Raw genomic sequence first — 12,169 nt, forward strand, 5'->3', positions numbered from 1 at the left:
ACAGCACAGAGATCAGCACTGCTGGACATGCTTATTTTCTAAAAGAAAAATAGGACACTGTCCACTGTCCTGCTATTAAACGTTGATGTTAACTCAGGACATGTTTACATCACTGTAAAATAAAATTAATTAATTTTTTTTATGTATTTTGATATTGCAGTGATTTATATTTATATTTGATAAATACATTTAAAAAATGACTGAATTAATAATTGCATTTATATAGCACTGTTTTTTTATTTATTTTTACATATGCTCAAAGTGATTTACAGTGATGAGGGGGATCTCACCGGAACCAGCAACTATGTGTAGCACCCACCTGGGTGATGCACGGCAGCCATTTTGCACCAGAACACTTACCACACAGCAATAAAGGTGGAGAGGGAAAGAACAATTTTTTAATCAATGAAATCAGGGTATAATTAAGTGACAGGTTGAGACAGCCAGATTGGGAACTTAGCCAGGACACTGGGGAACCCCCTACTTTTTGCAATTAGTGTCATGGGGTCTTTAATGACCACAGCGACCTCGATTTAACATCTCATCCGAATTACAATATTAGGTCATATTAGACTTAATGGTTATTTATTTTCCTTCATTATATCTTCAGGGGAATATTGCATCGTATGAATATCAAATAGTGACGCCTGTATCGAGATATTAATCTTATCGTAGTTAGCATGGATAGTAAATATGGTACAGCTTAAATTATATTTATTTGATCGATTTTTAACACAATTTTCTTTAGAAACTTTGTCCCGCTAAGTACCATTCTGACAATTTTTCGCTTTGTGTGGGCAATAAAGTTGTACTGTATAGTACAGTATTTTAAAATTCTATATCGAGGCCGCACAGTCATTTGCATTCAGATTGTCTTTCTATCCTCACTCATTCACTCTCATTATGAGGAAGAAAGCAGAAGAACCCAGAGTCAGCCGGAGTGGCTGTAGAAGTGCTGGAGGGTGATCGGTTTAATTTTCCATCGACCGCGCAGTGATGCCGCGCGGCCTCCGGCCCCGCCCGAGGAAAGCGCCGCGGTGGTCAAGGTCAGCCGGAGAACGGGTCAAAACATTCCGCGCGTAAGCAAAGCAAGCGTCCACCTGCCGCTGGACACGGGCCAAAAATCACAAAGATTGAAAAAAAAAAAGAAAAGAGAAAAGGTACAGCAAGCGGGACGCATCGAGGTCACCGCGAAAGACGAAGCACGCATCAATATTCAGATGAGCCGAGGCGCCTGTGACATTTACAATGTGTTCTGTTCCCGTGGCTACACTCTGTTTTACAGGGCAGGGCTTTGAAGAGGAGTGCGAAGGATTCTCCTCCAGAGCAAAAACCACAAAGAAAAAATAAATTACTGGACACAGCGGGGAAAATCGCTCCCAAATGAACTGCTATTCCCAAAGCCCCTCAGCGTTACTTACCTCAGGAATCTTACCACTGACTGGGGCTGTCTGCTATTCAATCGCTCTTTCAAATGCTGATAGACACCATTTGAAGTGTCAATGTTTGAAACCAGGGCCCTGGTGTCTGGGCTGAATCTTATTTTAAAGTCTCCTGTAGTACTGTGTGGCCTATTGGGCATAGGGCCCTTAGAGGACTGTCACAAATGGAGCTTTTCCCACGCAAAGCCATTTAACAGATTGAATTCACTGGAGGTAATTTCCCGATAACAAGAATAATTTAAACATAATAATTTAGAAGAATGAGGAGCTTAAATTAATATGAACATGACCAACAACAAAGATTGCCATGGGAAAAATCTAATTAAATTGAAAACGGTAAAAACATTCTATTAAAAACCAGATAATTGCTTGTATTTCACTGCTGTTGAACATTCTCAGAAGCAGAAAAGTTTATGATGAGGCCTTTAATGTACAACGCTTAGAATAATCAATTATGTATTGAATGGACCTACATTGAAATTAGCCCTGAATCTTGGTATTTTCTTTTTACAATGGTATACAGTATGGACAGCGTATTGTGTTTAATCTGACGGTTTCTGACAAGCTAGCAAATGACACAAAGCTAAGCAATTTCCACAGGAAATATTTTTTTCTGCTTTAAATGAAAATGACTATTATGTATTATTAAAATGTCTTTGTGTTAAACCTGCAAAGCTTCCTTCAGTGACTGCTTTGATGACTGCTGGTCTCATTCAATACTCATACTAGGGATGAATAGGTGAATAATCTTTCTGTTTTTATAAAGATACGTATGAAAAGTAATTAAGTCATAAAGCCGGAAATTGTGAAGAACAAACAGCAAAACTGTCATATGCAGATTTTGGCTTGGATTCAACTGACTTTTGCCAAAGGCCTGAATTTAAATTTTAACTGAAGTGAATAAACTTGGTTACATTTGGGATCTTGCAGCACCTTGCTTTATTCTTCGCATATGGGCTTTGTTTACTACGTTCAAATGGTTAATACAGCACCGGTGGATTTTGGGAAATAACACACTGACCCAACCCCGATAAAAATCACAAGAGAATCACCCCCCATTAATCTCTGGGGTGCTGTCTGTTTGGCCTGCAAAATGCAATAGATGATGGTGCCATGTCTTTGCTATGACTTGCCCTGTAGAATAACCTTCTGTTATGACAGTGTCACATGGCAGCATGACACCCCTGGGAGGGAGTAGCGGCAGTTCAGGGAAGCACATTGGTTGCCGCATGGAGACAAAAATGGACACCTTCACCCTTCCACCTCAACTAAAACAACAAACTAAAATAACAAAGACAAAAGAAAGCAAAAAAAAAAAGAAAAAAAAAAAGTTCCCCACTTTTAGCTGGCCATATTTTCACCTGACCAGCTCCTCCCACTTCAGTGGCGGATTACTTCCTTGGTCTTGTGCGCTCGAACAAAAATCTCCAAAATAAAATAAAACGAAAATCAAAACGCGCTCTCGATGTGAGCTCCCGGTCTCGAACTCGAACTGTGGAGAGCAAACACACCTTTAAACACCTGGGCTGATTAGTTAACGCAGCCCAGGTGCGTGTGCTCTCTCGACCAGCCGATCCGGTGTGACCAAGACCAATCCGCTTCTCCGGCGGACCGAATGCTACAGACAGCATTGGAACACACGGCAGTCACGACTGCAAGCACTACTCAGATTTATGGGAATAATGTTTTCAGTCAGGAACTGTCCAGACACCTAAAGGAACATATGGCATATGTGACCTGGGAACGCTGACTCACCAACTCAAGAAAAAGCTGGACATTCATGTTTATAATTGTAAATAAATGCTGTAAAATTACAGTGTTCATAATAACAGCGTCTGGAGACTTACTGAATGGTTACTGTAAAGCTGCTATACAGAGTTACCTGAATTTTATTTTCTTACTTTAAACCAGAAACTTGCTAATACCCCTGTTCCAGCCATTACAAAGCCTGCTAAGTCATCAAAAACTTATTTGAGGCTTCCTTTCATTTCAAATGTTGAAGTCAAGTTCTTTTTTCATCATGAAGAGCTTAAATCAGATTGCAAGAGACAAAAGAAAAGGCAGAGGCAGAATGGAACTGGGCAAATCCCCAATGTTACGCAGTATTTTTCATTTAGTTTGCCAGCGTGAAGCTGCAACTGTCAGATATCCGTTTTGTGCCACTTGGTCACGAGGCACATTTATTTTAATTGAACTGCTAAGCATATTTGTTTTAATGCAGTTAAAGTGCAAAACATGACCTTAGGGATACTCTCAACATTTATACTGCTATGGAGCAAAGCTCAAATCCAGTCCATCCGTTTAAATGGAGCCTATTACCCATTTCTTTCAGGGAGCTCCTGCATTCGTAAACCACAGGACTGCTGTAATCACAAACTGTTTCATTTCATCCAGCTGTAATCAGTATGTGACAACAAGGGGACATTTAATTCCATCCAGCTGTAGGATGTGTGCGGTTAAGGGGAGAGTCCTTCCATCCAGCTTTAGGAGGTGTACGGTTATGGGGAGATTTCATTCCATCCAGCAGTAGGAGGTGTGCGGTTAAGGAGAGATTTCAGTCCATCCAGCTGTAAGAGGTCTGCGGTTAAGGGAAGATTTCATTCCATCCAGCAGTAGGTGTGCGGTTATGGGGAGATTTCGTTCCATCCAGCTGTAGGAGGTGTGCGGTTAAGGGAAGATTTCATTCTATCCAGCAGTAGGAGGTGTGCGGTTATGGGGAGATTCGTTCCATCCAGCTGTAGGAGGTGTGCAGTGAAGATAAGATTTCATTCCATCCAGCAGTAGGAGGTGTGTGGTTAAGGGGACATTTAATTCCATCCAGCAGTAGGAGGTGTGCGGTTAAGGGGAGATTCCATTCCATCCAGCAGTAGGAGGTGTGCAGTTCAGGGAACATTTCTTTCCATCCAGCTGTAGGCAGTGTGTGAGCAAAGTGATATTCTCAGACATTTGTGTTGGATTCCAGGGTCAATGCAGGATACATGTGCTGAAGGGCAGTCCTCTCCACCTGGAGGCTGGATATCCACTTCCAAGACACTTCACTTATTCATTCATGACTACTGACTAAGTCATGATTTTCATTTCAGCACGTACCTCCATCTAATTCAAATAAATACAGCGTTGGATGGGGCCAAAATTTATTTTCTTTTTACTTTACAATTTAAAAACGTGGCATCCCCAATCCCACCTGAATTTGGAATGGCCAATTTGTGAACTATGTAAAAGCGTGTTTACAGAGAGTGAGCTCAGGAGAGTGAAGACAACTCGCGGTTCTCCTCTGAAACATACAGTGCCAGCCAGATGCTTCTTTTCACACCGCAGCCACAAACCACACACACGCCCAGCAAAGGCGGAGGAGACCCAACAATACGAATGTGCAGAGAGCAAGCCATGGGCACCCAGACAGCTAACAGAGGGGGTCGCTCGAGCAATGAACACCGCTATCTCCACTGACTGTATGCCTCACATAAGTACCAACTGCATATAAGCCAACCGTGCGCTGCCCCTCCAGGGCTACCAGCCACAGTCTGCACTGGCATGGGTTAGCCCGAATACCGTGATGCTCACTCATGCACTGCAAGCTGTGTTTTTACCAAGCGTGCTACTTAGCAGCCCCAAGTAGCCTTGTTTGCAAACAGGCAATAACTGGCTCTATCAAAAAACACAGAGTAAAACTGAAATAATATAAACTCCAGAAAGCGAACTATCCATTGAAGCGCAATGACATTTTCCTGTCCTTTCCTTGTCATTGTCAGTTTGCCACTGCCTGCCTCTAAGATGTCCTATGGTTTTGCTTTTCCCATCACAATGGCTTGCTTTGAACCCACAGCAGCACTGATCAGAATATGGTGCGTGTGCCATTTAGGTACGACTGAGCCGTATTTTATTTCGATGATAAAATTTAGCAACACAAAAAAGTTCACCTTCAGCATTCGAGTGCTTTTTAATACAAGGCCCCAGACAACAGCAGGAAACAACAGCACAATTAAAACAAAGCCATTAGCACACATCCTGAAAAGGTTTCAGAGTACTGCCTTGAGTGTGGCCCGCACGTGAATTTGAATATAAAAGGAACCGAGACCTTATTGTCTCTAATACCAGTCTCCCTCAGTGTTTTTCACACTGTTGGCACTCATCTTCTCATTGGCTGATAGACATATCTCTTCTACGCACAAAAAGCATCAAGGATAAGCAGGTTGTGTTTGATTTATAACACTCATACATGAGAACTGGCCAGAGGGGGAAAAAGTGAAAAGGTGGTTTCAAACGGCGCCTCACCACACTGAAATTCGTCCGCCCCGTCTTCGCAGTCCCTCTGCCCGTCACACAGCCACACGCTGGAGATGCAGTTCCCCCCGGGGCAGGCGAAGTGGCCGTCCCTGCACGTCTGCCTCTGGGACACTGCAGCGGGGCAGCGGGGCAGCGGGGCAGCGGGGAGAGGGAGGGGGAGGGGGGTTAGGGTTCAGAGTCAGACACAGCGGGAGCTAAAACTGGGCCTCTAGGGATACAATGCTCCTCCGGGTAGACAGCGAAAAGACAGACAGACTCACAGACACAGTCCAGGCAGACTCACAGACACTACAGACAGACTCACAGACACACTCACGAGACGATATTTTGAGCGTGTCACTGATAAATGAAATCAGAGCCTCACTCCAAGGCGCTTCAATGATCAAAGGAGCGGCGGATCGAAATGGATCCCCATCACTGCGCCCGCTTTGATCAGATTTGAGCACAGAAGCGCAGCACTTAGTCTGAGGAACACTGTCATTTACCAGCCGGGTGCCATTTTCACTTTAATCTGTGTCCTCCACATCAGAATACTGATAATGAGATAAAAACATTTCTAATCACGTCCCATGCATAACTTCCTGTGTGATGAGTATGAAGGAAGGATCTGTATGTAAAAAAAATCTCTAAAAACCCATGATTAAAATTTCCTTCAATATTTTTTCTTTTGACGGTTTCCACACTCTTTGGGTGGGCGTACATTATATGATTTTCTCATGGGTTAGGACATCGCAAGATCGGATGCCCTCTCACACTTAACACGGTTCAGACTGTGACAACAGGTCGGATGATAGCGTAGACTATACAAGCTCAATTTTACAATCTCAGATTACAATCGGCAAAGCACAGCGGGCAAAACGTCATACATGGAGCCACCTCCTGATCGGTCAACAGGAATTCACAGAATCGGCTTGCATGACCTCTCACACCTGACCTGAATTCTACCTGACTGCGCCCAAAATTTTTTGACGTGTCAAAAAAATAATCGGGAGCCCGTAAACCAGTGGGATTGGTTCGGAATGGTGCTTGCGAGTTGCGACGTTAAGACCTAACGTTTCTCTTACAATTTGGTCCCGATCAGAAAAAACGATCAGGAGCCAGCAGCTGGTATAACGCATGCCCGCCCTCACACAGAGTTTGGTTTTAGGTTTTTAGGGCGGGGAACGGGGGGCGGTGAGTGAGGGAGCGGGGGGCTCACCCTGGCAGTCAGCCTCGTCGGCGTAGTCCCCGCAGTCGTTGGCCCCGTCGCAGATCCAGCTGGGGTGGACGCACAGCGAGGTGGAGTTACAGCTGAGGAAGCCGCTCTCTTTCACCCCCAGCCTGTAGTAGTCCCAGCAGTCCGTGTAATCTGGGGGGTGGGGGGGGGGGGGGGGGGGGGGGACGAGAGAGCGCAGCCGGGTCATTGCCTGACGCCGCGGGCGCAACGCTAGGCAAAACCGCCGCGGGGGAGACGATCAGAGGAAACCGCGGCGGGCAGGGGCCGGGGCCTTACTGCAGTTGGCTTCGTCGGAGGCGTCCGCGCAGTCGACCAGCTGATTGCACCACGCCGGGGCGGGGATGCAGGCGCCGTCCCTACAACGAGCCTCAGTGCCCCCACAGGTCACGTCTGGAAAAGAGTGAGCTGTCAGCAGAGCCAAAATGGCTCCCGTTACGCGACAAGGGGTATGTGTGTGCGTGTGTGTGTGCACGTGTGTGTGTGTGTGTGTGAGTGTGTGTGCACATGTGTGTGAATGTGTGTAGGTGTGCGTGTATGTGTGTGTGCGCGCACAGGTTTGTGTGTGTGTGTGCATGTGTGCGTGTGTGTGCATGCATGGGTGTGTGTGTGGGTGGGCGGGGGGGGGGTTTGTGTGAATTTGTGTTTCTGTGTGTGTCTGTGTGCGTCCGTGTGTGACTATAAATGTGTTCATGGGGGGAGGGGGGGGGTTTCAGTTGTGCTGATTACTTCATTTTTCATAAGCACTAACGTATCTGTAGTAGTGGCGTTTTTATGGTAATCAATACAGCCTCCTTCAGGCTGTCACACACTGGCAGGGGAACGACTAATACACCCAGCGTTCTCCCTCACGCTAAGGCCCGCCACCTGCCCAGGGGAGAGTCTTACACACTCTCTCATTCGTGAGCAAAGCACCCCGCTGCTCATCAGCCTCACTGCGGCGTAATGCACACGGGCCACTTAAGCACCCCTCAGGCTCATAACCGATGGCAGCCCTTTGATGCCATGCTGCAGCGAGGGCCGAAAAAGAACAAAGCTAATCAGTATTTATAAAGGATCACAAATGCCACTTCACTAATGGAAAATAGTAACAAAATGGTGGATGCACTGAATTCCAAACCATACTAAGATGTATGGGGATCAACGTTATGAGTAAACTGCAGTTATGTGCATTTCGTGAAAGCTTGCTTATGTGCAAGTTGTTTTTATGAGCATTCTTGTTGATATTATATCATGTATAATGATAATCTGTAAAGGGCTAAATTCAATAGACATTTGCCCTTTGATTTACCAATAAATGGAAGTGAAGCAGTACTGTGTGAGTGAAATGCAGTTGATAAGTCTGTTAAGAAGAAAAATGTCCGCACGTCATTGTGAATCAACGCTAAGGACAAATGTTGTCTGATTCCAGGCAAAAATCTATAGAACCCGAGCGAGGCGCAATTTCCGCCATTACACATCGACCTGGCTGCTGTTGCCGACCAATAAAAAGCGGCTAAAGAGCTGCTGTTTCTCGGGCCTAGCGTTAGCGGAAGAACGTTAGCGGAGGGACTCGCTGCGCGGGGCCCACTCACTGTTGCAGTAGGCCTCGTCCGAGTGGTCCCCGCAGTCCTCCACGCCATCGCAGAAGCGCGTGTTAGCCACACAGCGCTGGTTGCTGCAGCGCCGGTAGCCCTTCCGGCAGTCCCTGTTATCTGCCCACACAGAGAGCGCACAGAAATAACACACAGAGATAACACACCGAAATAACACAGAGATAACACACAGAGATAACACACCGAAATAACACAGAGATAACACACAGAAATAACACACAGAGATAACACAGGGAAATAACACAGAGATAACACACAAAAACAACACACAGAGCTAACATCCAGAGATAATACACCGAAATAACATACAGAGAGCACACAGAAATAACAGAGATAACACACCGAAATAACACACACAAAGCGCACAGAAATAACATACAGAGAGCACACAGAAATAACACACAGAGAGCGCACAGAAATAACACACAGAGATAACACACAGAAATAACATAGAGAGCACACAGAAATAACACACAGAGAGCGCACAGAAATAACACACAGAGATAACACACAGAAATAACACAGATATCCGGCAGAAGGCTGGACAGAAGGCTTATCTCAAAACCACTTTATTCTCATCCGCGCTAGCGTTCACTGACAGGGCAAAGCGTAGGCCTGGTTATTGGTCCAGGCGTTCGGCCGTAACCCAGCAGGATTTTAGCGGCTCGGAGGCATGGAAACGGCCGCAAGGCGAAGCTGATTTCTTACCGCAATATTGTATCTTCTCGTCCGACTTGTCTTTGCAGTGCGTTATCCCATCACACGTTAACTGGTAGTCGATGCATTCGCCGTTCGCGCATTCAAACTGACTGTGGATGTTACAAGATGAGTTTTCGGCTGTAAAATGAAACACAGATTAAGAAGTATTACCCGGCCTTTCTTTCATTATTATTATTTCATTTCTACCGTGGTTCCCCAACCGGAGGTATACCGTTTCTTCCCGCTACACTCCGGGCTGTCTCCAAACAACGCTGCTCATTTTCACGTACATCGATTCTGCCCGTGCAACAGCTCAACACACAATGTTTTCTGCTCAGGAAGCAAAACCTGCTTCCGTCTGCAGATATTTACTGACGCCGAAATAAATCTCATTCATAATGTCAGGCCGTGTTTTTCTCTAAAATATAACTGGCTTATTTATACCCAACGCCAGTCAAAGGGAAAACAGCAGTGTTAGAGGCCAGCTCAGTGTTTACTCCCCACACCGTGTATGGTAGCCCACTGGAAATGATGTATGCGTCTTGTCTTCCTGAAAACATGTTAACATAATGAGAGTTAGAATACCTGATTCTCTTGGCTCCAGCACTATTAAGCGAAACAGACGGACAGGCCTCTATAAATTGGTCACAAACAATACAGACGCTGCTAAAAAAAAATAAGACACAGCTAAAAGGTAAAAAAAATAGTTGGGTCTCTGGTTCCACTTGAGCTGTTGGAACTTGTGTTCTCTCATTATTTTCTGAGTGCGTATGTGCGCTGACATTGTAATAGCTGAGCCAGTGAGAGTGGAAGCAGAGACATGCACAACTCCTTCCGGACTTACACACGCATCGGTTATCGTCCAATAGCACGCGCTCTCCCCGGCAGCTGCAGTTCACCGTGCCGTTTGGGGTCAAAAGGCAAAGGTCACCGCACCCCCCGTTCATTGTTCTGCAAGGCGACAACTCACCTGCAAAAGAGAGGAATAGGGGCACACTGTCTATTTTTGTGCATAAAGATTTCAGTATATTGACAGAGATGTTGCTCTTAAATCAAACACCTCTGATATAGAGTTACTCTTCCCATAAGTTCACGCCAGGTTTTTTTTTTTTTGAACAAGTGATAATTGGTTATGTATCACCCACTAGACACCGATATCTGACACTGATAACTAGACAGTTCTGTTGACACCCTTGAATCTATTTTAGACCAGAATAGCCGAGGGAAAATTTGCTTTCTTCTGGGTAAATTTAACATCAACATTTCAGACCATTTTCCAGTCTTCCAATTGATTTTATCAACTGGCGGCAGACAGGCAGGAATGGGAAGAAATATAAAGCAGAGTGCTTAAAAAGGATTGATGATGGCCCATGGGGAAGAGTCTATAGTCAAACCAATGTTACCAGACCTTCCTATCAACATTTCATTCTGTCGTTCATAAATGCACAATTCACGATAAAGCAGTCAATGTAGCCGTCGTTTACATAGCCACTGTTTACCTGGGGTAAACGCAGGTTAATGTACAGCGAGCGAGACAGCCGTTTCAAAATAAGCCCCTTTAGGGTGAGCAAGACCTCTGCTTTGCGTCGGGGTCTTGGAAACATCTTTCCGAACCGTCTTTCGCTGAATACAGCCAGTCTCGACTGATGACAGTGAAATCTGCCAGGTTTCGTCATTCATCGACCGTATTTCTTGGAGTTTTAATAGGTGCAAACCGAGCCAGGAAGATCATGTTCGTTTTGTTTGCAATAAAGTGACAAAGTCTCTTAGTGTCATCAGGGAAATCAGTAGGGTGCTTCCTCAGATTTGTCTCTGATCATTGCACTGCTCTTTGATAGTCACATCTCACTTATTTCAATAATGATGGGGATGCTCCATATCCAGCCAGCCTTTACAGAATACATGTTGTACAGCAAGCCTATCCACTTTCCCCATCTTCTTTGAGCCATCAGTAGCACTATTTAATAATATAAAAACACTCTCCATATTTAACATTAATATACATCAAACAGGCAGATTTATCTATAAATGCATGTATCTCCCTGGCTCCCTTCCTTGTAAAGCATACATCCAATTAGATTCTCAAGTCCTTACACGCAATACAAGGCATTCATATCACCTGAACCTTCCCAGCCTCAGCTTTACTCATTACAGAGGACCAGCCTATGGAGTAATTACATGCATACTGCCATCCTGCATCCGTAAGTATAGCCTAGGGCCCTGTCTGATGAAAAGTGATAAATAATATAATCCCTCAGTAACATATACACACACAAACACACACACACACACAGTAAAATGTCCAGTGTTAATTCAGCTCTTAAAAGATAACATTTGGTCCCACATTCAGAGTTGAATTAACACTGTTAGAGTTGAATTAACAGTAGACATTTTTGCGCGCACACACACACACACACTTTACTGTATGTTGTTTTTAAGTTAATTTGTACATTCATTGATTTATTCATTTTACCTGTTAATTTAATATACAGAGCACTCTGTAAGTATTTGGACAGTGACACAGTTCCTGTTGTTTTGGCTTTGTACCCCAGCATATTGGCTTTGATATGAAACAATGAAAATTAAAGTTAAAGTGCAGACTGTCTGCTTTAATTTGAGGGCATTCACATCTATACTGGGTGAACCATATAAGAATTACAGCCCTTTTTACCCACACCCCCCCCTTGCTTAAATGTTTTCTGGCCAGCTGTGTGTTGCTACATCATTAGCTCACGCACAAGAAAGCTAACAAATCAAGAGTTGATTCTAGGTGTGGAATTTGCATTTGGAGTCTGATGCTGCTTTTCTCTCAACATGAGGACCAAACAGGTGTCATTGCCAGTAAAGCAGGGCCATACTGAGATGGAAAAACCTGAATAAATCGATCAGAAATGAAGCCGAAAAATTGGGTGTGTCAAAATCAGAAGTTTGGT

The 12,169-nt window shown here is 44.6% G+C and overlaps 1 protein-coding gene across 4 annotated transcripts in view; it reads right to left on the reverse strand.

Moving 5' to 3' along the window:
* LOC118214493 (low-density lipoprotein receptor-related protein 1B-like) overlaps window positions 1-12,169 on the reverse strand; it is a 457,936-nt gene that overhangs the window by 111,976 nt on the left and 333,791 nt on the right. For all 4 annotated transcript variants that reach the window (XR_004762629.1, XM_035394488.1, XM_035394487.1 and 1 more), the window contains 6 exons: window positions 10,081-10,206; window positions 9,246-9,374; window positions 8,517-8,636; window positions 7,222-7,335; window positions 6,928-7,077; window positions 5,718-5,840 (listed from right to left, as the gene is read on the reverse strand). Coding sequence is in view for 3 of the 4 variants with exons in the window: in XM_035394488.1 (XP_035250379.1) it covers window positions 5,718-5,840; window positions 6,928-7,077; window positions 7,222-7,335; window positions 8,517-8,636; window positions 9,246-9,374; window positions 10,081-10,206 (762 nt within the window). In the remaining variant the exon portion in view is untranslated. The remainder of the gene's footprint in view (window positions 1-5,717; window positions 5,841-6,927; window positions 7,078-7,221; window positions 7,336-8,516; window positions 8,637-9,245; window positions 9,375-10,080; window positions 10,207-12,169) is intronic.

Source organism: Anguilla anguilla, chromosome 15 (genome assembly GCF_013347855.1).
Source record: "Anguilla anguilla isolate fAngAng1 chromosome 15, fAngAng1.pri, whole genome shotgun sequence".
Lineage (NCBI taxonomy): Eukaryota > Metazoa > Chordata > Actinopteri > Anguilliformes > Anguillidae > Anguilla > Anguilla anguilla.